The sequence below is a fragment of the Molothrus aeneus genome, chromosome W (genome assembly GCF_037042795.1).
Source record: "Molothrus aeneus isolate 106 chromosome W, BPBGC_Maene_1.0, whole genome shotgun sequence".
Classification (NCBI taxonomy): Eukaryota; Metazoa; Chordata; class Aves; order Passeriformes; family Icteridae; genus Molothrus; species Molothrus aeneus.
The window spans coordinates 6976352-7001637 of NC_089679.1; the positions used below are offsets into that span (position 1 = coordinate 6976352).

General features: G+C 41.1%; 2 protein-coding genes across 5 annotated transcripts in view; both read right to left on the reverse strand.

Moving 5' to 3' along the window:
- Positions 1 to 1568: 1568 nt before the first annotated feature.
- LOC136568547 (uncharacterized) lies at positions 1569 to 13448 on the reverse strand. Its single transcript, XM_066568562.1, has 3 exons — positions 13359 to 13448; positions 12200 to 12902; positions 1569 to 4248 (listed from the first exon to the last, which is right to left on the reverse strand). The coding sequence occupies exons 1-3, from the start codon at positions 13446 to 13448 to the stop codon at positions 4163 to 4165; spliced, it is 879 nt and encodes a 292-aa protein (XP_066424659.1). The 3' UTR covers positions 1569 to 4162.
- Positions 13449 to 16934: 3486 nt separating this feature from the next.
- The window catches only part of LOC136568494 (protein ARK2N-like), a 99519-nt gene continuing 91167 nt past the window's right edge, over positions 16935 to 25286 (reverse strand). For 2 of the 4 annotated variants that reach the window (XM_066568497.1, XM_066568495.1), the window contains one exon: positions 19144 to 22084. In XM_066568497.1, coding sequence (XP_066424594.1) covers positions 21895 to 22084 — 190 coding nt within the window. In that variant the 3' untranslated portion in view covers positions 19144 to 21894. Of the gene's footprint in view, positions 17210 to 19143; positions 22085 to 25286 lie in introns of those variants that run through there. The other 2 variants (XM_066568496.1, XM_066568498.1) reach the window with 2 other exon arrangements.

Sequence of the window (25286 nt, forward strand, 5' to 3'; positions counted from 1 at the left end):
CTCTAAGGAATCACTTGTGTCAGGGCGCAATTCCTCTCTGTGCTCGTCTTCCCGTTTCTTGGGCCTGCTAAAGACTGGCCATTGGCATGAAATTTAGCCTTGCATTGATTTGAACAATGACCTGCCCTTAGGCATCTAGAGCACAAGAAGGTGGCACCTGGCCCTGTCGGTTTGCATCTTCCTTGCTTTGTCTTGCCCTTATTTTTGCTCTTCTTCTGTTGTCCATCCCCCAATGGTGTCTGGCCTGGCTGCAAAGCAGCGGCCAGAGCAGACACCCTGTGTTCTACAGAACCTGTCTTGGCACATGCATTGACCATGTCTGCTAGCATCAGGTTGCCTGGAAGAGCATCTATGATCTTCTGGCACTCACTGTTTGAGTTGCCCCCAGCTAACTGCTTGCATAACATCCACCTTCAAGTATCATCCTCATCCTGTTTCTCCAGGGCAGCTGCAAGGTTCTTGGCAAATGGCAAAAAAGGCTCACCTGCTCCTTGAATAATCGATGTAAACTGCGGCCTGGGGGAGGCCGTCTCAATAGTTTTCAACAATGCAATAAATCCTACCCTTTGACACTGCTCAAGAACGGTAGAGTCCCAGATAGCCTGAAAATCAGGATTGGATAAGGCCTGCTCTCCAAGGAGACAGTCCACCCCCACGCAATACCTAGGGTCTTCTGGAGGCAGAAGCCTTTTGCTTGCTGCAACCTTTTCAGCAGTCTGCCTCCAGCTGTCCAAAAAAACCCACACATTGCACAGGCTGGAACAGTGCCTGAGCAATATGTTTAATATCAAATGGAGCAAGCAGGTCCGAGTTTATCACTCTGGGAGTCTGCATAACTTGCACGGGAGCCTAGGCCATATTTTGCAACCTTCTCTTGCAAATCCTGGATCACCCACCAGGCAATCACATCATGCTTGTTGGCATGTCCTGAATTTGGGACAGGTTTATACATGGGAAGAGCTTGAACCTCGCCTTGTGTCAGAACATGGTCCTCCCAAACCACCTGTGTCCCCCTCACAGATGCTAGACAAGCTGTCTGACCAACATCTGTGGTCCCTTCCCCCAGATCAAGTGTGGTGTCAGCTGTACACTGTGGCCTACCTGCCCTGTCTGACAGGTCCCCATCCCCAGCTTCTGAAACTCACATCTTAACTGCGTCACAAAAGCTGCAAGGGTTCTTGGGGCGCACAGGGAGGCAAAGTCCAGAGATTATGCACGAATGATGATTCCGCCTGTCAGTGCCGGCATTCCACCACCAGGGCCTGCCACTGCTAGGGGGCTGGCCACTGGCATTCATCGCTGTTGCTGTCCCCATCCAGGGATGGGGAGGACAGCCTGCAAGCAGCAGGGAGTGGTGGGTTGGCCAAAGGCTCTGAAGTCAAGGGGCCGGCCGTGGACTGCAAAGCCAAAGGGCTGGTTGCAAGCCTAGACACACGAAGGCTGGCCGCCAGCTGTGCTGCTGCCAGGGGCCCAGATGCGGATGGCGCGGCCATGGCTGGCAGCACTACCGCCGCTGCTGCGGGCTGCAATGGCAAAGGTGCAAAAGACATTGTGAAAATGCCAATCACTTGTTTTTAAAATTTTAAAAGTTTAATAGTAATAAAATGGTTATAAAAATAGTAATACAATTGGAGTAATGATAATTTGAACAATTTTAATTAGGACAATATGAGACAATAAAAACAAAGAGTTATGGACGTCCGGGTACCTTTTTCTGGGCAGCACAAGCCCGGCAAAGGACACACATTAACAAAGGATTAACCCTTATAAACAATACCCCAATGCATATTCGTACACTTCATACATGATGCAACAGGATTCGGTCTGGTCATCGTCAACTTCTTCCTCTGAATCCTAACAGCACCTTCGAGGCGGGAAGAAGTTCGTTTCTTCTGATAAGAGGGCAATAAATTCTTTTTCTCTCAAAGATTTAGGTGTCCTGTGGCTGCTATCTTACTGAGAGTCCATTCTTTAAAAAAAGTATCCTACAGAGCATAGTTGCTATTTTAACATTTCTTACAACTTAAAACTATATTAAACACACTACTTAAGAAAATGATTGCAGCATTACTTTCTAACACAACACATATTATATTCATGTTAATATTTGCAAAAAGCCAATCATAAAATATGCATTTTTCACAATCCCCACTCTTATTCTTTGTAAATCATTTGGCTTGAGCAATATTTCTTGTCTACTTGCATCTTCTGGACTATGCTGGCAAAATAAAACAGGGGATTACACAAGGAAGAAATATCAAAACAGTTGTAACACATAAAATAAAAAAATCTTAATTTCTTCTAATACATTACCCCACTAGCTAGGTTTTAACAGTGTTTTCTAATTTTTGGACTGGTACCAGGGTTATTATATATATTTTTTTTTCTTTGATTTCTTTTGCTTTTTCTAGAATGACTTTTCTGTGGTCATCAATTTTCAACAATCTGATATATTAAACTTTCCACAAACACCCCCTTCTTTAGCCAATAAATAGTCCAAAGCCAATCTATTCTGATACACTACAGTTTTTGTTGGGCTTTGATGACTTGATTTTAACTCTAATGCCTGGGCGGCTTTATTTGTTATCATTTCTATAACTGCTTGGAGTTTTGTAATACGACTCAACATATAATTTGGGGTCAATACAGAGTTAAATTGCTGTACTGGCTTTACCTTTTTGTTTACTATTTGTTTTTTTTTAACCGAATCTTGAACCGTATCTTTAAGGTTAAATGTAAAACAAATCCATCTCTCTCCTTTTGGACATTCAATTCCAAATCTATTACCGCTTTTTCCTAAGTTTCCTGTAATCCAATAATTTTCTCCATTTTGCATACAGGTTCTTAATTTGGATGGGTTATAACAGTGGCTGTTGACCTAGTGTTTTGCCGAGATAAACAAAACTCCACAACTTTGTGAAAGTTGTAAAGCCGGGATGTTTATTACAGCGCTGGATGCATGTGGAGATTACTCTCCTTAAAAGACATGCATACCTCTGGGAACTCCAGATCCCTTTTTATCCCCCTCTCAAATACATATGCATGCAATTTCACAATAGGTTCATACATATTCATTTTCACAAATTTCACGTGACATTTGCCCCTAGTTCTTCTTTATCAGAAAGAATTCCTAGGTCAGGTTGACCTGCTCCCATAGCAGTTTCTCTGTCTCTCTGTCTCCCCCGCCTTATCTCTGTCCTTCACTGAAGCAGTTTCTCTGAGCCTAGGCTTTTTACGAGAACAGGCAGTCAGACCAAACAGCTATGTTTTCAAACTACAGACTTAACTCAAAGATGTACATTTCACCTAAATCAAAATGGATTTCTACTCTGGAAAATTTTTACTCTGTCTCAATAAGTGTGTGTAATAAAAGAGGAACTTTGGTTTCTCTCTATGCGATGCTTTCTATAGCATTTGTGACATGATCTTGCTGGTGTCCCGAAAGGGAAAAGACAACAAATGAGTGGCAGAAACAGGAATAACAGAGGTCCAGTATGGCTTATACTCCCACCTCCCATGCCTGTGAGGTTGCAACCCACAGCAGGTGTATTTGATCTTCTTGGTGGCGAATACACAGGCCAATCTGGTCTTGCTCTGTATTTCCTTGTCACTTTGTCTTAGCTAATTTCCTGGCAAATCATTTTTGACACCCCTTAACTGTGGTTTCCCACCATTCCTCAGGTATCTCTCATTCAACAGGCACTAATAATTCCCGTCCACAAAACATAGTTTCTACTTTAACACTTCTTGCAACAAGAGCATAAATTTTGTGAACCACAATACTAATTATTCCCACAATTCAAGCATTTACTTATAACCCAGCTAGCATGTCCAATATCGGGATGAATCAAATAAAGTTTACCGTATGGTACTAATGGAGATGGTAATTCGGCCTCTCCCCTGTACAATTCACAGGCTAAGGTCAGAATACAAAAACAGTCTTGACCCCTCTGTCTGAAGTATTCCTCACCCAGGCGATGTTTTATTCAGGCAGTGCTTGAAACCAGTGATATAAGCGTTGCCTTATTTCTTAATTAGGTGTTATTCCTTGTACATTTCTTGGATCATTGGGGTTTTCCCAAACTATTACCACTCAATCCCTATTGGGAAGTCAGTTCGGTATCACTCGGTTTAAATGTGATAGTCCATTCTTCAGATTCTTTTACAAGTCCTTTGATTCTGCTGGCATGAATTCATCCTCTTTCCATGATTCAGACTGTTGCTTCAGTAGTACCCAGAAAGGACTTCCTAATAGCATAATAATAAAAGAAAGATAATACTGCATTAACTTTTACCATTTGCTTTTCTTCCAAACTTTCTGGGTTTAGCTAAAAGCTTTCTCCACAGCAGCCTCTTCTTCTAATATCCAGCTGTGCTAATAGCTGCAGAGGCAAATTCTTCTTTCTGTGAGTTTCAGTTAGTTAAATAAGAAAGGCCAGGTCGATTTTAACACAAGATGTATCACATCTATTCCTTTTTACTTTTTGGGCAACATTTAATTGTTTTAGCCTTACACGCCCATTCTTCAGGAAAAAAATTTCTTCTTTTAAACAGTAAACAAAACAAAAAACTTCTTACTTAAGAAAAACAAACCACTTTGTGAAGTTTTGAGAGTCAGCAATCTCTGCTTTGATTTTATCTTTTAGTGCTAACCCCCTCCCCCTCTTTTCACAGCCTTGCTGTCAATGCTGTTCTTTGCCCTTCCCCCGCTGCTGCCACTTTGCTGCAGAGCTGGAGCAGGGGAGAACAGCCATGGGCATGGGGACCCTGGGGGCATGCCTTGGGTCTCTTTTGCCCCCTTCTCTCTCTCTTCTTGTCTCTCTTTCTCTTTCCTTCTCTCTCTCTCTTGACCCACTTACCAGGGCTGACGCTGCCATCCTGGACTCGGGACCCCGACAGTCTGGGACCCACCCCGACAGTTCTGCCACTGAGTTAGCCCGCTCCTGGCCGGCAAACCTGTGTAATCTGCTCCTAGGACCGCCGATGGGTCACCTCCATGAACCGGTCCCTGCCACAGCCCCCGAGACCCTGCCGCTCGTAGGGAGCGGTCAGGCACCTCCCAACCTTGACAACCCCAAAACTTGGTGTCTTCAGGTGCTCCTGACATTCTTTTTCTTTCTATAGTCAACTTATCCTCTTTTCCCTTCAAGGAGGGCCCGTTCTGCTAAACCCTTTTCCGGACCCCAGTTCGGCTCTTAACAACCATGTGTTAAGACACTTGCCTGCCTTTCATCTAAAAAAACCCCGGCATTCACACTTCTGCTCTCTTCTAGCACCAAGATGTCATCACTCCACATTCCAACATCCCAGAGTTTGCTAAACACCCCCCTACTTCAACTTGTCTCTTTCTTCTTTACTTACTTTTTTTTTTCTTTGATTCAACACACCTCAGATGGTACAAGGTGTACACAACTAGTTTACTTCCAAAAGTAAGCTTACAACTGTCTTTTACTAGGATTGCAGTAGCTGTTATAGCTTAAATGCACACTGTCTAGCTGTGGCTTACTGGGTCTAACATCTTTGTGATATATATATATGCTACTAGTTTTTTTACTCTTCCTCACTCCTGAATTAAAATTTTATGAGGTACTCCATTTTCTGTATTTATGTATAAATGATAAAGGATTTTTCTAACAAGGGTAAGCTTAAAGCTGGTTCTTAGGCTCGTTTTAACTTCAACTCTTTTAATTTAACAGTATCTTCCTTGGTCGTTTTATATAATTTCCCTCTGTCAAATTTTCATACACAAATTTTACTGCCTGTGTGTACCCATCAATCCATAATCTATAATATTTCAATAATCCAAGTAATTTTCTGATCTCCCTCTTTGAAGAGGGAGGGAGAAGGGATAAAATTCCTGCAATTCTCTCATGGCTGAGTTTCCAGATACCTTTATTTATTAAGTGTCTAAGATATTTTACCTCTGGTTCTACAAATTACAGTTTCCCCGAGAAAATATAAAAGTTGTATAGTAGCGTCTCTCACTTCAACTTCAGCTTCCCCAGATAGTAAAAGATCATCCACATATTGGATAATTTGTATTCCAGGAGGAGTAGGGAAATCTTGTAGTATTGTTTCTAAAGCTTGCCCAAATAAGTTTGGGGATTCTGTAAACCCCTGTGGTAATTTTGTCCATCTTAGTTGCTGCTTTGTCCCAGTTTTTGGATCCTCCCATTTGAAGGCAAAAATATCTCGGCTCTCCTTGGCTAGTGGGCAGGCCCAAAAAACATCTTTAAGATCCACCACACTAAACCACTGATGCTGGGGTGGGACTTTACTTAGAAGAGTATAAGGGTTTGGTACCACTGGGTAGCAAGTCTGAGTTCTTTTATTAACCTCCCTTAAATCTTGTACTAGTCCATAACTCCCATTGGGCTTCTTTACTGGGACAATAGGGGTATTATGAGGAGACATACAAGGTTCTAATGTCCCATCCTTTATTAGTCCTTCTATTACTGGCTTCAAACCTTCCCTTCCTTCTAAGGCTATAGGATGTTGACGTACATGTATAGGACAATCTTCTCTCTCAATCATAACCCTTATGGGGTGGATATTTAATCCTCCCCTATTTCGTTCCCCAGCCCAAACGTCCTTGTTAATTTTTTCTTCATCCTCTTGGCCTAATTTTTAAACTCTAGCTGTCATTTTCCCATTTTCTGGTATAACTCCTATTCCTAATTGCACATGTATGTCTCTTCCCAATAAGTTGCTACCTGCCCCTGGGACCAATAAGACATCTCCCATCCAAATTTTAGTTTCCCTCTCAATTACCACATCTTTAATGACTGGAACTGTAAAACTTCCTCCTTTTGCCCCTGTTACTTTCACTGTATGTTTGCTCACACTATAGCCTTTTGGAATATTTAACAGGCAGGTTCTCTCTGCCCCTGTGTCTACTACAAATTCTAATTCTTCTTCTTGGGGACCCACTTTTAAAGTTATCACAGGATCCAGATGGTATTTGTCCCCTAAAAAAACCAAAATAGAGTCTATGACCTCCCTATTCCTCCTCTGTGTCCATCTCTTTAAAGATTTTCAGATCTTCTGCTTGCTTAGGACCATTTTCCTATTTCTCTTAAGTTTGTTTATCTATTTAGTTGGAGTTTCTTCTTTTCCCTCTAAAAATCTGTCCCTTAAAAACCTTTTTTTTTTTGCATTTATTCCCTTGATTATGTAATTACGATATTTATTCATATGTTTCCTCCCCTCCTCATTACTTTGACCCCACTCAGGAGGTACAGTTGGCATTTTGTCTTCTCTGGGGGTCCCTGCGGATGATATTTTTTTCCAAAGCTTTTAATACAGCTGCTCTGATTAATTGTCTTTCTTCCTGAGAAAAATATTATTTTCATTATAGACCGCATCTCTTCTCAAGTATAAATGTTTGGACCTAAAAATTGGTCTAATTGTTCAGCTATACCTATGGGATCCTCCAAATATCCCTTTTATTTATTTCTTAAAATTTCTGACCTCAGATGAAGTCAAAGGAGCATTTACAAACCCCGGTCCCCCCCTCCTATGGGAACCTCTCTTAATGGAAATAGACCAATCCCTTTATCCCATTCTGTAATAAGTAGCAATACGTTTGTTCATTAATTAAATCAATAACTAAATAATTATACAATATAAAAGCAATAACTAAATAGCTAAAACCGCTTGATTCTTAAATGTGCAGCCACATCTGGTTGCTTGGCTTGCAGGAATCGTGTAGTGCTTTGGGAATTCCATGGTAAAGATATACCTTATAAGGAAAAGTTCACCCAGAGGTCACAGAGGAAGGCTGTAACAACAATCCCTAAATTCGCAAGAATTGCTTAGGCTTGCAGGAACCGTATAGTGTTCTGAAAATTCCACTGTATAGGTATGCCTTATAAGGAAAAGTTCACTCAGCGGTTAAAGAGGAAGACTTGGAGCCTTCATCCCACGACCACCAGAAGGCAGAAAAAGACCCCCTAGCAACTGAACGAGCAAGCGCAAAAGACAGACCACGTCATCCCTGGACCCGGGAGAAGAAGGCAATAAAAGGTGAACTTTGGGGATAGGAACGGTGCCAGCCTAGAGGAGCGGAGACTCCCAGCCGCCCAGTGCTGAACTTTGCTTATTCTTGCTTGCATAATAATAATAATAATAATAATAATAATAATAATAATAATAATAATAATAATAATAATAATAATAATAATGTAATTGTATGATCCTTAAATCCAGTGAACTCGTTTGTCACACATTCTTTTTGGATTTTTATCATCTATAGCCTTTCTCCTGTGTTTTTAGGAAGAATCAGGAGAGGGCTTTCTTTTAACTGAACTTTTAATGTTTCGATAAGGTGATTCCTTTAGAGAGAGAGAGTTCCCCTGAACAGCCGGAGCTGTAGTTACCAAGGGAACGGAGCTCGGGGCAGGACGGGTGGGACTCGGCATAGCTCCGAGTCTCGGTCCTCCGAAGGCGGGGTCTGCAGCCAGAATCGCCTGAGGGGGATCTTCCGGTGCAGACCAAGCTGGAGCGTGGATAGGCCCCACATGGCTAATGGTGGCTGATCCAGCAGAGACAAAGCAGGCGAGACACCCCGGCTGTAGCGGCAGTAGCTGACCAGAATCAGGGCAGCCAGGGATGGGACAGATGGGACAGACGGGACCCCCCCCCCCCCTCCCTCCGCCTCCGTGCGGTCGGCGTGGTGACCAGGTTTCCACACGGCAGTACAGACCCCCACCCCCGCGGGCACAGGCAGCGGAGCGGCCGCGGGCCAGGAGGCCGGGACTGCGGCAGACGGACTGGGACAGAGCCGGCACAGGGGCTAGGGGGTGCAGCCGCGAATGGGTGTGGGAACGAACAGAATGGAGGAGGTTATCTTCTGTTCCCAGCCTTTTTCTTTCACCGTTTTTCTTTTATTGCTTTTTCTTGGGGGTTTTTGATATTTTTAAAGATGTTATTTTCTTACGATCTCCCCCCTCCCCCAGCATGTGGTATATTCTTTTACTTCTGGATTAAACGTTTTTTTACAAATAAATCCAGAGCTTAACAAATCCAAACTTCTGCTTGGATACTTTGAAATGGTCGACGAGCTAACTCACGACCTCTTAATGTTGTTTTTCTCATCACCCTTTTATTTATCCTTTGGCAAATTATACATCTTTCAGTTACTTGTTTTTCTACTCCAAAAATCTCAATGCACCCATAGATCCTTAAAAAAAAAAAGATCACACAAAGCCTGAGTATCCCACTGGGTTTTCTGATGCATGTCTTCTAATATTCCCTAGTAAGCATTTTATTATCTAATTTTCTTCTATCAAGATGTTTCTATTTCCCCAATTTATCTTGTTCACCACCTGTCTTGTTTTAATTCCCCTTTTTGGCTTCCCTAAACTTTGGAATTTCCAATTTTTCCTCATTTGGAGTTAATATTAACTCTTTCAGCTCCATTTTCTGCTGCATCTTTAGCTTCCTGATCTGCCAAATTATTTCCTCTTATTTCTGGGGTCTTTACCTTCTGGCGTCCCTTAATATGTACTATAGCTATCTCTCTTAGGCAATTTTAATGCCTCTAAAACCTCTAAAATAAGTTTCTTATGTACTAATCCTTTTCCTCTTGAATTAAGTAATCTCTCTTTTTAAATTTTTCTTAAGGTATGTGCTACTCTAAAGGCATACTTAGAATCAATATATAACTCCTTTCTTTTGTGTTAAATATTCTAGTGCTCTTTTTAAAGTATATAATTCACAAGTTTGAGCCTTCTAGTTTAAGGTTAATTTCGCTTTTTCCATAGTTTGCATGTTTTTCTCATCAACTTCTGCATACCCTGTATTTTGCAAGGAGTTGTATTTCTGTTAGCTAACATAACTCCCAAAGGGCAACCTTGGGGTTATGTCTTCTAGTATGCTTTTATTTCCCCTTTTTTTCCTGTATCTAACTTACTGGTTTTCTGTTCCATCTTCAGGATCTTATCTATTCATCCTCTGCCTCTGTTTCTCACTTTCACTAACAGCTTAAATACCACTTTTCTTTCAACTACTTATACCCAAAAAACCTTTTTCTTACACTACTTTTCAATACAATACACCTCCCTCCAAGGAGATATGGTAAGGCTTAAAATGCACAATCCACATTACCTATACTTACATTCGTCTACATTCACTCAATTTTATTTCTCATTCACTTTCACACATTCCTTCACACCCTCAAGACACAAAGTGTATCCCTGTCGCTAGAAAATCACGGGTCCCTGTGGCCCCCCTCGCCTTGGGGTTGGCCTCCGTGTCTCAGTCTCGCCGGGCCTCCTGGAAGGGCCCTGACTCTTGCTGCCTCCAGTGCCCGTTCACCTGTGAGTCTGTCTGTGTGTCACTCACACTGTTCAGCTACAGCCCCCTCACATGCCTGGGGAACACTAGCCTGGTTTGCAGGTCACTCACACTCTTCAGCCACAGCCCCCACCTACCCGGGAACAATAGCCTGGTTTGCGGGTCACACACTCGTCTTTCCACTGCCCCCCCCCTTCCCACCCACCCAGGAAGTTGAGGCTGATTTTGTGTGTGACTCACTCTCACACACACAACAAGACAATTATAAGGTACCTTTTACTTTCACATCACCCATTACAAGTTTAGGTGTTACTGGACAGTCCGGGTGCTATTGGATATCCCTCAACCCAGCTGTGTTGTCCAACCCCAGATGCTCTTGGGCAATTTTCCCCTCAATCCTGATGTGTTGTCCAACTCCAGATTTTCTTGGGTATTCTTCCCTCAATCCAGCTGTGTTGTTCAACTCCAGATGCTCTTGGGTGTTTTTCAGTCCCTCAACCCAGAGGTGTGGTACAACTACAGATGCTCTTGGGCATTTAATTTGTTTTTTGACTGTGTTGTCCAACCCTGGATGTTCTTGGGTATATCCTCACTCCGACAGAATTCTGCTCAACCCTGCTCTTGGATGCTCTTGGAATGTAAATCCCTCAGTCCAGCAGGTTTTTAGGGGCCCCTCCTGTCCTGTTTCCTAGTGGATTGGGCTAGGAAACATTGTTCCCTACCTCCGAGGGGTCCAACCCCTCCTTGAGACCCAGTCCCAGTTACCCCGGGGGATTCTTTCACTCCTTTTATATCACTCGCTTCATCTCTTTACTGGCTGCTTTTCTCGTGAAAAGATGGAAACGTAGAATGGGAGACTCCAGCACTCACTTGGCAGGTCTGGGGTAACCAGCCTCTCATTCACACACATTCATCTTCCTCCTGTACCTGCCCCCCCGAGAAATACCTACCAATCCCTTTCCCTTCCCGGGTTCTTTGTGCACACTGCTAGTCTTAGGGGGCAAATTACCGTGGAGCCTTTTTCCCTTCTCTTTGTTTTATTACCTCCTTTTGTCCACCGATCTGTCGGTCACCCCAGGGGAGACAGAGTGAGGCTGCCAAAGAGGGCAGGGCGCACCTCCCCACTCTGACTCTCCTGAAGCACCAGCAGCGAGGTGTTAACCATCCTCTGCTACCATAATTGTGAAAAACGCCAATCACTTATTTTCAAAATTTTAAAAGTTTAATAGTAATAAAATGGTTATAAAAATAGTAATACAATTGGAGTAATAATAATTTGAACAATTTTAATTAGGACAATATGAGACAATAAAAACAAAGAGTTACAGATGTCCAGGTACCTTTTTCTGGGCAGCACAGGCCCGAAAAAGGACACCCGTTAACAAAAGATTGACCCTTAAAAGCAATACCCTAATGCATATTCATACACCTCATACATGATGCATAAATTCCATTCAAATACAGCATTCTGTCAGGTCATCAGTCAACTTCTTCCTCTGAATCCTAACAGTGCCTTCGAGGTGGGAAGAAGTTAGTTTCTTCTGATAAGAGGGCAATAAATTCTTTTTCTCTGGAAGATTTAGGTGTCCTGTGGCTGCTATCTTACTGCGAGTCCTTTCTTTAAAAAAAGTATCCTACATATCATAGTTTCTATTTTAACATTTCTTATAACCTAAAACTATATTTAACACACTACTTTAGAGAATTAATGCAGCATTACTTTCTAACACAACACATATAATACTCATTTTAATATTTGCGAAAAGCCAATCATAAAATATGCATTTTTCACAGACATTAAGTCAACCAAGTCAGCCGCAGCACAGGGAGGAGGAGAAGGCAGTTGCTCTGCAACCATAGATGGGGGAATGAAAGGAGACACAGACCCTGCTGTGTGATTTACCGTTCGGAGAGTCGGTGCTGATGCGGCGGTCAAGGTCACTGTCATCTGCGCAGGCGCCATGGAAAAGGAGGGGGAAGCCAGCTGGGGGCCTGATGTCGGCTGGAACAGACACCCGCCGGAAGGTGTTGACAATGGGTGTGGCTGGTACCGCTGTGCAGGCTCCGTGGCTGATGATAAGGAAGCTGACGGAGCAGCCAGTGTGGTTGTGGCCACTGCCAATGGTGGGGATGACTCCGCCCTCACCCGCGATGTGGGGGGGGGGATCTTGAGCCAGGAACTGCAGCTCCTGCTGGTCGTGAAAGTGTCGGTCCCTGGTGTGCAGGGAGGGCGAAGGCGGGGCCGGCTCTGCAGCGGCCCGCCAGCCGGTCTTTGCAGGAAAGGGGAGAACTGACCTGTCAGCCGTGGCAGCGATAGTTCCAGTGCCGCCAGTGGTGACGGAGGGGTCTAAAGTTGCCCAAGCGGGGGAGCACCGTCTCCTGGGTGCGGCTGAGAGGTGGCTATCGCTCTTGGCGGCGTTGATATTGCGGAAGGAGGAGACGGTGACCTCCCAGAGATGTAGGAACCAGGACTTGTCGGCGGAACATAATCTCCAGACGAGAGATAGGTTCCGTGGGGAGTCCCCAAGCCTCTTGCCGGCCTGTGTGGAGCCAGAGAAAAACTGGCAGCCACCCGGTCCGGCAATCTTTCCCCCGGGGTGCTGGCACTATGTCCGCCCTTTGAACTCCCCATCTCCAATCCACTGTCCAGGGCCGGGATGGCATGGAACAGGTATCTCTATATAACCATAAGTCAAAGCACAGCAAAATCCCCTCCAGAAAACTCCTCCGTGAGCCGGTAGCCCAATGCCTCCTACAGGACTGGACTAAAAGCAGCATCCACATCCACCAGAAAGTCATGAGACTTGGCCCATGTTAAGAGAGCGCAGAGTGAATCATCTGACACAGAGAGTCCCATAAAGGAATTCATGTCCCTCCACACAGTAACAATCGCGTCTTCTTAGAAGCGTGACTTCCCATCGTGGAAACACCGGCACCCAACCCCAGCACAAACACGGACTGTCCGCTGCTCTGGGTGATCTGTCCCTGCTCCCTGTTCTAAGCTATCAGGGTAAAACCGCGACCCCAGTACCTTCCAGGAGGACACGGGGAAAGGTTGTTACCTCTCCGGGGGAACAGAGGGAGTCTGGATGCGGACGGACCGCGTGGGTGCCATGGAGTCCCGGCGGAGGTCCGGTGGGAGTCCCGGGCATCTCTGTCCATCCCGCGATCCATGAGGGGCTGATCCGTGCAAAAAACAGCGTGGTCACCAGATGTCGCTATTGAGTAAGAAACAACACAGATCCACCAGAAGGCTGGTTTGCACAGCAGCAGCTTTAATACAAAAAACTCTCTCTTTTTATAGACTGTTCTGATACATTTCACCTGATTGGCTAATTAACAAAAGCACCTTTCTTACAAACAATCTTTGAGACAAACAGGAATACAGAGAGTAGGAAAACACCACCTGCAGGTTGTTTCTAATACCAAGCTATCATAGTTTCTCTACAACTCCCTAAAAGTCTCACAAGTTGGCTGTGAGAAAACTTATCTAGTTTTCTTGCTCTCTGACTAGGCTGTCACATCCACAGTCCTTCACCTTCAAGACCCAACCTCGAATGCTCAGAAGAACCACTGCTTTGTCCAAATATATTCATTAAACCACATCACCCCTTTATTTAAATGCAAAACAATTTTCTGAAGGTGTCCTTCCCCCCTTGCTGCACTGAGCAATACAGAGGTGAGGTGGGGGTAACCTCCACCTGGAGACATACTGCTGACCAAGAGAAGAAGGAAAGCCCAGCCAGGGAGGTGGTTTCCAGTGCATCACGGAGATCTTCACCTTGGCTCTTTGTACAGATGATAGATCCCATTAGAGCCGTAAAATTTTAGTAGAAGGGAGGTGTTAGTGAAATGTCAGAATATAAATCTGAGGCACTCATCCAGTGATTTCAACCTGGCAGAGCTTTTGCAAGGGGTATTTTTATTCAGTGGTTTTGTGACATGCAGTTCAGGGATAGTGTAGATAAATGGACTTAAATGGGAAGTGTAATCATGTGGAAAAGCAAAAAAAATTGCCCTGTCATGAATCTATCATATTCTGTGCCAGGTAAGATGATTTTTGAGCAAAAATCCATAACACAAGTGACACATTTCCCATTAGGATCTTAGAAGCATCACTTCAGCTCAACCACCTCAAACATGAAAGCTCCTCTTGGGATTTACAGGAACACTACCAGCTGTGAAAAACACATTCACTCTCCTGTGAAAATTAAAAAAAAGTTTAATAAAGGACAGTAGGAGATAAGGACCATAGAGCAAAAGTTATTACGGCCGGGTGCATCTTGGCACTCAGACAAGAGCACACTGTTATCTTCGGAGATACCCCTTGAATACTTTTTTCCTTCCATCAGCCTGTTGCATATTCATAGACCCTTATGCATAGTAAACTTTTTTCCCAAACTAGTTTACATATTCCAAGAACTGTTTAGCATGGCTCCTCCTTGGGTCCACCTTTTTAGAGTATGCATATTCCTTGGTTGTGGTTTTAGTCCTTTTTTATCATCACCTTCAGTTTTGGGCCCCGGCGCACATTGTCTTCAGATGGTGAGTGCTGATAGTTGGCATATCTGTAGCAGGTTTCCTCTTCATATGTTCATTGGATGTTATCCCATCCAAGCAGGCATTTTAACACAAGTATACTTATATCAGCTATTTCACTACTATGTCTAAGCTTAATTAATAACAGAAATAAAAACTATATCTTTATGACAAAGTTATTTTAACACCACACATATAAAATCCATTTTAATATTTGAGAAAAGCCAATATTATAATATGTATCTATAACACAGCTCATAACAACATGGATAAATATTTCCTATGTATCTACAATCTAAGAGGGAGGATTTGAATATCCCTTGATTTGAGATGGCAGCCTCTCTTCGAGGTCCATGTGGCCATACAGTGGGGCATCCAGAGGGCTATAGTTTTAATGATGAGGGGGAATAAAGAGTATTTTAGGATGTAAATAGCTAAATTTTCCAGTGGTAACATTCTAAAATATGCATTTCCAAGGAAGCAATGGCAATTCACTATTTTTATGAGTGACTTGATGATCCTTGTAGGTCCCTTTCAACTCAGAATATTCTGTGATCTGTGATTTAGGCATATAGAGTTGGAGATTATTGGTTTATTTGGGTCTGGATTGAAGGCACTTGAGATGGTAGTTCATGTTCGGACTTAAGTGTTTATTATTTCTTATCAGTAAAACAGTCTCACAACCATGAGTTCGGCAGCTTTTCATTAGAAGGCACAAAATGGCTAACTATCTCTTGTTACAAGGTCTTTTAAGACTAAACTATCCAATTAAGAAAGGACACCTAAATTATTTTCCCTTTTAACCCAATAACTGATCCCTGGAAGCCTGCAATGTGGACTTTTCTGTCCAATTACAAAACATCACCCAAACCCAGGAAGAAGAAGGTAAAGAAGAACAACCTGTCTCCACCCTAAAACCTCCATCTTGCTTCATATTTATTACTATATTCTAAAATCCCAAACTCTAAGTTTTCTACTCTGTGATATTGCACACTTCTAACCAACTACACACCCGTAATCCCAGTACTACAATCAATTTTGGAAGCCTTCTTCACAGCCTCAGGTCAAATGCAGTGTTCTCTTGTGGGTCTGTGCCTTTAAGCACAGAAAGTCTAAAATTCTCAGCATCCAGGATTTCAACTGAGATTTCTACTAAAAACTGCTGATCATACTGAGCAGTGTTGTGATGTTAAACAACTGGCCTGAAAGCCTCACAGGCACAAGTAACCCTGACCTTAACTTGATCAGCCTATACCTATGATAGAAATGTCTTTGTGAGAGAGGGCACTGAGAGGTGGAGGGACTTGGCTGCAGAGAACAGACGCCAGTCAATCCCTGACGAGCACGTACGCAGGCAGCTATTGGTCAGTGAACTGGGTGGCACCAAGATTCTAGCCAATTGGGGTCAACCATATAAAAGCAAGTGCTGAATAATAAAGTTTGCTATTGCCTCATGAACCTTGGAGTGTTTTGTTATGTCTGTCTCAACTGCAATACAGTGTAACAGTACTGTCAATACTGGAAGATGTGTATGAGGTTGGATGAACTGGAATGATGGGCATGATGCTGGAGTTCAGTGATGTCAAGTCTGAGGTAGACACACAAAGACCTGGCAGAATGGAAATGGGAGATTTGGGTGTCCGTGATCATGGGCCAGCCAGAAGCTGTCAATGCTATTAAGCCATGGATAAAGCAAATGCGATCCTCAGATGTACAAGATGGCATTTTGTCAGAGGCTCATGTAGAAACCCCCCTGTAAAAGGCACTAGTCAGGATCCATGAGTTCAACATTCAATTTGTGTGGCCTACAGCACTGAAAAATTATTTTGACAGGAGACTCTTACTTGTTTCTTTTCCCAGCTCTGATGTGGTTGCTCTGGATTCACACAAAGCTGCCAATGCAGATAATAAATGTAGAAAATTATTTGAAATTAAACTTGCAGACAGATTTCCCTTGTCCACTCCAGCTTTGCCCTGAGATTTACTGTCTGAAAAATGCTTCCTTCCCAGAAGCTGTCACTCAATTTTAATTTTAAACTGAATTACAAATCCAGAAGACTAACCAGTTCCAAGAAAAAACTTCCAAGGGGCATTTATGAATCAGTAGTTGTAAGGACTCATTTACTTTTCACGTAGTTCTTGGTATCAAAATATAGACCAGGGAGGGCTGGATCCTCATCTGCTGTTCAGTTTTAGTAAAAGGAAGACATTCACCTTCTTTGCACCAAATGACAAAAGTAATGCAGGGTTTGTCCATCACAAGTTTGCATTTTGCAGGCATGCTGCTCCTTTCCTTTACAGACAGAAGGGAAACTGTGTCCCTGGGATGCTCTGGAGAGAAAGCCACAGCAGTTGACATTCATAGATTAAGACCCTAAAAAGGAGAGGCAAAACGAAGTAGTATTTCAGCAAATGGAGGTGATGCACTCAGCGAAGCACACCATTTACAGATTCTCCAGGGAACTGGGGAACTAATTCAATTAATAAAAAGCTTTCAGTCCCCATTTCAAGGCAGATAAACTAAATTTTCAGCCACAAAATTAATCTGCATTGCAACAAATTCACTGGAGAAAACAATACAAAATCTAACCTCTTTGGGTAGTTTTCATCAGTTTTTATTTTGCCCCTGAAATGACAATTCCCCCAGAGCCATGTGGCTCCTACATAAAAGCAAAGTGGCCTGAGCCACAAGGTGCCAAGTACCGCACAAGGAATTTGAAGCTTTCCATTCAATGTATCCTTAAGTCTAAAGACAATGAGTATGTCTTGCTGGTGGAAAAAAAAAATTCAGGAGATGTGTCAGTTCTCCTCTTCCCACATCTGCACCAAACTGCACAGCAATGTTTTCCCTCAAGTGGTGATATATATGAAATAAAATCCAAGTCTGGTGTCTACCTCCACAACCACCACCAGACCCAGAATTTGTATTTTCAAGCTTCACAAAAGCCAAGAACTCAGTGGGGCTGAAAACCAACTCAATTCACTCTCATCGCCCCTCTTGATATTTACAAGGCATGGATAAATGTCTCTCCTCTCACCACTGAGAGCCTTCTCACAGGATAAAAACATTGGAACTGAAGCAAACTCCCTATTTAGCTGGAAATGTAATGAGTTGTTATTATTATTGTTATTATTATTGCTATTTCCATATTGCCTATGAGAAGACTGGCAGGCAGTGGGACCCCAAGTTTAGCACAGCAGTTATTCTTACTATCCTTCTCTTTACTTGTGGCTGTAAATTCCCTGGTATAATTTAGTGGTAACAAAATGCAGTTCAGCCTAGCACCACCTCTTGTGGTCTGCAAGGACCTGCCCAGAGCTTCATAGCTAGTCTACACATCTATTTCGAATGGCAGTAGGTCTGAGCTTGTCAGCACTGTCTGTGTGAGAAAATCTGAGTGTGACATTGGTCTCATTGACCAGCTGGGAGCTCATTGAAAGCTGGGAGAATAGGACAAGGGGATACAGTCAGAGAAATACTGGTGTGAAGGTTGCTCAGACACCTTAAGGACTGCTGTGTGTGGGGACATGGAGGCTGTGCAGAAACCACATGCCTAGAAGGGATCCTGCAGAGCACAATGAGCTCCCAACATAAGGAGGATGTGGACCTGTTGGTGCAAGTCCAGAGGAGGTCACAAAGATTCTCAGAGGCCTGGAGCACTTCTGCTATAGATATAGGCTGAGAGAGTTGGGGTTGTTCAGCCTGGAGAAGGTGGGTCTGGGAAGACCTTAGAGCACTTTCCAGTACCTAAAGGGACTACAAGAGAGCTGGAGAGAGACTTTGGACAAGAGTATGGAGGGATAGGACAAGGGGAAATGGCTTCAAACTGACAAAGAGCAGGTTTATATTAGATATTAGACAGAAATTCTTTACTGTGAGGGTGGTGAGGCACTGGCAGAGGTTGCCCAGAGAAGCTGTGGCTGCTTGATTCCTGGCACTGTTCAAGGCCAGATTGGATGGGGCATGAAGCCACCTGATCTAGTGGAAGGTGTCCCTGCCAACTGTCTTTAAGGCCCCTTTCAACCCACATCATTGTATGGTTCTATGATGGGCAGCAGCTGCTTGTTACTGGTACCTGGACATTCCCTGACACCCCCCACCAGTGTTACAGGGAGAAGTGATGGTCCTGCTCTAGTCTGACAGATAAAAGCAAGCTTTTACAGTCAGGAAATCACTTTTACATTCTAAATGTGCAAAATTAAACACATTAGAGTGGGGAAAAGTGCTAATTTGGACAGTTGTAACCCGGACCTTAGGGCTTTAGTTTGGCGATGTGACAAAGCAGATTGATGCAAGTGGAAAGAAATCCCAAACAAATTTATATTATTTAAATAATACACCATTTTATTTTGTCTTTAAATAGTTTAACCTTTATGCTACGGACTTGATTCAAAAAACAGAAGGTCTTATCTTGCACAAAAAAAAAAAATATATATATAAACCACTCTGTTTTATTATTATTTTTTCTTCAAAGACCATTAAATACTAGATGGAAAATGAGAACTAAATAATGACTGTTGAGAACAATTTAGAATTTTTAACTAGGGTTCCACGTTTTAAACATTTATATTCTAAGCAATGCTTTGTTTTCACTAAAGAAGATTCCAAGTTCACACTCCAGCAATTCAGGAACTGCTAAACCCTGAAGGGCTTGAGGCAATGCATACTAAAGTTCATAAGTTCATGGAAAGTCCCCCATCAACTCCAATGGGTTTTGGATCAGGCCCAAGTGCATTGGTTCTTAGCCATACAATGGCTATCATTTCTGTTTCCTGTTGAGAAGAGCAAAATCACACAGGCACCTTTTGCTCTTATTAAAAGAAAAAAAAAAGGAAAAAAAAAAAGAAAACCAAACAACTTCCTAGCTATACAGTGATTGCAGTTTTCAGATTACTCATCACCCTTTCAAATTTGTTAAGAATAAGAAAAAAAATGTAGCATTTAGTGTTTTAAATAAAAGAAAACTTGCATCAGACTACAATACATAAATTGTTTAAACAAACACAGTGCACAATTGGAGTAAGCTTGGTTAGGATGCAGTTGTTTTTATATATACATGGAACTCACATCATATACAAACTGAAAAACAAGAGCATTAGCTTGCATTTTTAATAGAAGGACTACGAATGGATTTCTGCAACTTTCTTCACAATTGATGTTCAAAAGACTTTGTGGAACAGGAAAAAGCAGCCACAGTATGTCACTGTTTAAGTTACTGTTGCAAAATGTGTGCTAGCTCACTAAAATAATGGCTGAGTTGTGTGATTAAAATGCAAGGAGAAAAGATTGACGGCCACTATTGATTATAGTGACCAAATAGCATGGGGCTTTTCCCTACTACAGTGTGAATGGGCTCCATCCACACTCCCCTCCCTACCTCTTTCCTTCCCCCAGAGAAAGAAATCAGTCACTAGAAGCACCACATACATTTTTCTGGGCATGCAATATACTTATATTCAATGTTTTAGAAAGCTTGAAATTGGAATATCAATCCCTTATCTAATTGTTCTTTAAAGTGCAGTCTGAGCTGTTCTGTTTTTTTTTGTTTTTGTTTTTGCCTGCAGATAAAATGATTGGAAGCCAAATAAAATTTATAAACCAGCCAACACAAAAAGAAAACAGAACTTCCCATGTCCTCATTACTGCCTGTTCAGCCTCAAATGGCAGAAAATCTGATGATAGAGCTGTACAAAATTCCCACTAGAAACAACAGGAATACAAAGAAATGTTGTAATTGCACAATAGACATTTAAAATGAATATAATCTTGTAAAGTCTAATCTTTGGTTTTTGCCTTGAGAAAGGCTAAAAATGACAGGTGAGTGACAAGAATTTCCATATACACTACAGAAACTACAGCCTGCTAAAGTAAGTAGTTTCGCTGATTTCAGTAAATATTCTGGTAGAAAGTGTTTCCTGAATCATATCTGAAAAAAACAATTCCAAAATTAGTATAAGAGACATGACCTAAAGCCAGGAAAATAGTCCAGATCTATTAAAAAAAATAAATTTAAAAATCACAACCTTAAGTTCTTATCCTGCAACACCTTTTAGGACAGAGTTTTAAGCACTTGAATGGTCCATCTAGTTTCAGCAAACTGTCCTTGCTGAATGTTACACAGCTGCTAAAGTGCTTTGCCAGACTAGGATTTTGGAACTTGTTTGGGGTTGGGTTTTTTTTGAGATGGTGAATGACGCAAATAAGCAACAGTAGAAATGAGGACTGCAAGCAAAATGTTTCATTTCTCTCCTACTCCAGGCAAGATTCATTTAGGAAAAAAAAAGAGCTCTATTTAAAAAAGAGAGGGATGCTGGGCCTTTTTATTACTTTTCTTTTTCCTGTGCTTTTGCCATAATCATCTGCTACTAAGTCACTACTATTACTATTTTAAACCATAAGAAGACATGATAAATGATCAGTGAAACACAGTAGTCAGATAAAATACAACTGAAGAGTGCAAACTATAAATTATATTGAAAATAAAAATTCTTAAAATAAAAGCTGTTCAGTGCATATGTTATGGGCCGTTTGCATTAAAGACAGTCCCTCTTGCTGGTAAAATATCCAAATCAGCTTGGGTAAAAATACTCTTGGCCCAATTTTCAGAAGTATTGAATACCCCTCAGTTCCACTGAAATCAGTGAGGACACAGCATTTTTCAAAATCACTGATGCTCACACAGCAAAACACTAACTTCTACTAACCAACTCAATATACTGATAAATTAAAAATGTTCTGAAATTGGAGCTGAGAAAGGGTGGGTGGACATAAGTCTGCACACAGTTATTTCTTCAGATTAACATACACATGTTAGAAACTGTAGATGTGTTTTAAATTTGGTGCTATTAGGTTTTAATTGTGGGAGGAATCCTTCTTTGAAAAGGCAAAACCATTTTAAATTATATTGAAATCATACTACATTCTTATGGGAATGAAAAAGATCATGAGTTTGAATTTCTTAAAGCCAAGAAGGGAGCTTCTAAAGTTGAAGCTTTAACAATGAACTTCTGTGCCACAAAGGGGAGAAGGGGTGGGGACAGAAACAAAGGGACACTGCATTACAGTAGATATTTGCGTCTTGTATCCTCATCCAAAGTGAGGTCTACTACTTCTGGGGGTGAAGACCAGTTCTGTTGGGGAGTCACTGCTGTCCATGATTGTGTTTGCTGAGTGTTAATATATTGTGAGCTTGAGCCACGCTTCCAAGATGACACACTCTGAATCACACCTCCCCTGGGATGCACATACCTGTAGCAAGGCAAAAACCACAAAGGAATAAATCTACTATTGAATTGAGGAGCAAAATTCTTAGCTGCAGTGTTTTATCACATAGGCATCTTGTTAACATGCCCCTCTCTAAAATGTCCTCATGGATTTTCCATTTGTAGAGTCAATCACATCTTAAATACCCAGTAAACAAAGCTGAGACTAAATTTAAACTTGGTGGTGGTGATAAAATTATTTTTAAGAACTGAATTCTGCCAGTGGGTATAAAGTGATATTCCTTATAAAATATGTGCACGGATCCCAAGGATCTTGAAGAAGTCTACCCTATTATGTGTAATACCATGCACTATTGAGAAGCATAGTTTCTTGATAGCACTTTTACCCGCTGGACTTAAAAAGAGAAAAATTTTAAGTGAGGTTGGATGTGACAAAGAAAAGCTATCTTTCTATATGAAATCAAACCCATGTTAATATAAGGAGGCAATGATACTTTAATTACAATATTTAAAAAAGAAAGCTTGTCAATTCCATTATTACAGTCATTGCATTTGATATTTATTTTGGTCTTCTTAACTAAAATTACAATAATGCTGAGAAATGCTCACTGATAACAGTACAGCCCAACTTCAGCAAAACAATGAATCTTTCAGTGATTATAGTCAATGAGACTAAATAATATATTTAAAGATAGATAAACACACACTCAAGTGCCTTGCTGAAGCAAGGTACATATCTACTTATTTGCATAGTATTTTTACTTATTACATTCATAGTAGATATGATTGAAGTACAAGATAATAATAATTAGTAAAAAAACACAACACAATGAAAGACCAATTTTGTTATATGATAAAGTGATGACAAGAATTTACTGGAGCATTTAAGATTATAATTTCCACCTGTAATTTTTAAACAAACACTAGGAAAACTTGCTATCTGGTGCTCCAAAAATTGGTTTGCCTCTTATAAGCACTGATGGTGGCTGCACACATAAGTAGGAGGTGTTTTGGCTGCTGGGGTAAGCTTTTCCCATTTCTTTGTGAATGTGCATGTACTGTATTTCAGGAACCTAAATTTTATGAGTTGCTCAAATATCCCAGGCATTTTTTTTTAATTTTTTTTTTTTTTGAGGCAATGCAATTTATTTTCTCCAGAACTACTTAGGTTATGCTCATCTCTCTTAGTTCTTGTTATAATTTCATTAAATAGAATGAAAAATCTCATTCTCTGAGCTGTAACTTCTCTGAATATAAATGTCTCATTGCCTTCTCAGATACACTATTTACTTTTGGATGTGATGTTTTGATGTTTAAAATGACTTTTTCATTACTTCTTCAGTGTTAAAAATACATACTTAAAGTATGTATCTACAAAGAATTAGCAATAAGAGACCGGAACTCTAACAAATGTATCTGATTTCTTTCTTTTAAGAAGAAATATTTTTAAGCATAACTGGAAAAAATTAAACAAACTAAAAAAAAATAGTCTTTGTGTCTTAAGTAGATGCCAAGTAATATTCTAATGATGAAAAACTGCACCAATACGTTCATAATCTGAAAAACTACAAATGATGGACAAACTCCAGGGTGTCATGACTCACACCAGTCCAATAATGACATGGAATATGGAGCATGATAAAAAACAGTGTGAGCAAGAGAACAGAATCCAAACACCATGCTAAGCATGTAAAAATACTGATCAAAAACCTAAACCTTTTCCAAAAGACAACCCTGAAAGAAGCCCACCAATATTTCATAACTGCAAGCCTAGACCTGCAAGAGAAATACAATTCTAAATAGGATTTGAACAACTGAAACACGTGAGTATTTAACAGAGCCAGTAAAAACTAGTCTGTGGGAGATGATAGATAGTTACATGAACAAAGGAAAGCACAAAAGTGTGAAGTCTGCCTTTGTTGAAATTATTTCAGTCCATATCTACTAAAACTGATTTTAAACGGCAGTTCTGCATTTACTTCACATTTCCCTTCTTGTACACAGTAAATATTATTGAGGGAAGCGGCATGGAAAGTTTTTGAATAGGGGACCTCAAACAGAAGGGTTGTGCATGCATAGTGCTAGACAGATTTACACAAACTAGTATTGTAGGACAAGTCCACACTGCTTATTATTGGCACAAAGATACTCCAAGCCCTGGGTCTGCTGGATAAACAGTCAGGACAGCTACTTCTTAAGGAATTAGTATCTTCCAAAAGAGTTAGCCACTCAAGGACTTTCATTATTCTAAAAGCAAAGACAGTTTCCTGCCTGGGAAACTGGGTCCTACACACCTTCCTTCTTCCTTTCACAAAGAAAGATGTGGTGAAGGGACAACAAGGAACAGCTCTGCTTTGCCCCTCACGTGCCTTTTCTGACTCCAAGCATCCACCACATCCACCAGGCAGCAGACTAGTTTTAGAGAGACCTTGTCCGTATAGTGTTTTAACTTGCTTTTATTCCACCAAATTGACACTCCATACTATATGCAAATGCCAGTCTTGTTCAACTGCTTCATGATATCTTAAGGCAAAGAAAGATCATAGATTAAAGATGAAGAGTAACATTAAAAAATGCCTAGTAAGAATAACACCTGAAGCACAGCTGGACAGCTTTCTATCTGAGCTTGAAACCTCTGGTTTCTGTACCCTCCTTTACTTTGGGGATTTGAACTCTCTTGTATCCTGAAATAAAACCAAGATTCATGAAGATATGATTTTCAATCTAAAGGGGTTATCTTAAGATATAAGCTATTGAAAAGTTAATAGCATTTTTACAACTACTGATTAATTAAAGTGGAAGCTGATTAAATGCTTAAAGCTAATATTTTGAAAGGAAACAAGAACCTATATAAATATTTTAGTTTCATTATTTGCATATTCACACTATGCCTTTAAAATCTGAAGTCCTGATGTCTATACATTTGGTATTTCAATATTTGGTACTTTAATAGTACATATCTTTAGCCTGTTAATGTTTGATATCAAATCACAAGCTTAATATGAATACTTATCAAGTTGGTAATGTTCTAAAGAAAAATACATTCTGATATCACCGTGACCAGTGGAACAGAAAAAACGAGTGCAACATTTGCTACCTTTTGGACATCAGTCATGGATGGATAACTAAAGCAGTGAAAGTCAGCATTTTTTTTCTTTATTAATTTTGGCAATACAGATATTCTGATAAAATGAAATAAATATTAGAACAAGAAAAAGGAATTCATA

Excerpts from the sequence above, each read along its gene's own strand:
- LOC136568547 (XM_066568562.1), bottom strand. The coding sequence starts at position 13,448 with ATGCCCGGGACTCCCACCGGACCTCCGCCGGGACTCCATGGCACCCAC. Across the intron at positions 12,903-13,358 it reads CCCTCTGTTCCCCCGGAGAG|TGCCAGCACCCCGGGGGAAA; the intron begins GTAACAACCTTT and ends GGGCGGACATAG. Across the intron at positions 4,249-12,199 it reads CAGCACCGACTCTCCGAACG|GAAGTCCTTTCTGGGTACTA; the intron begins GTAAATCACACA and ends TTATGCTATTAG.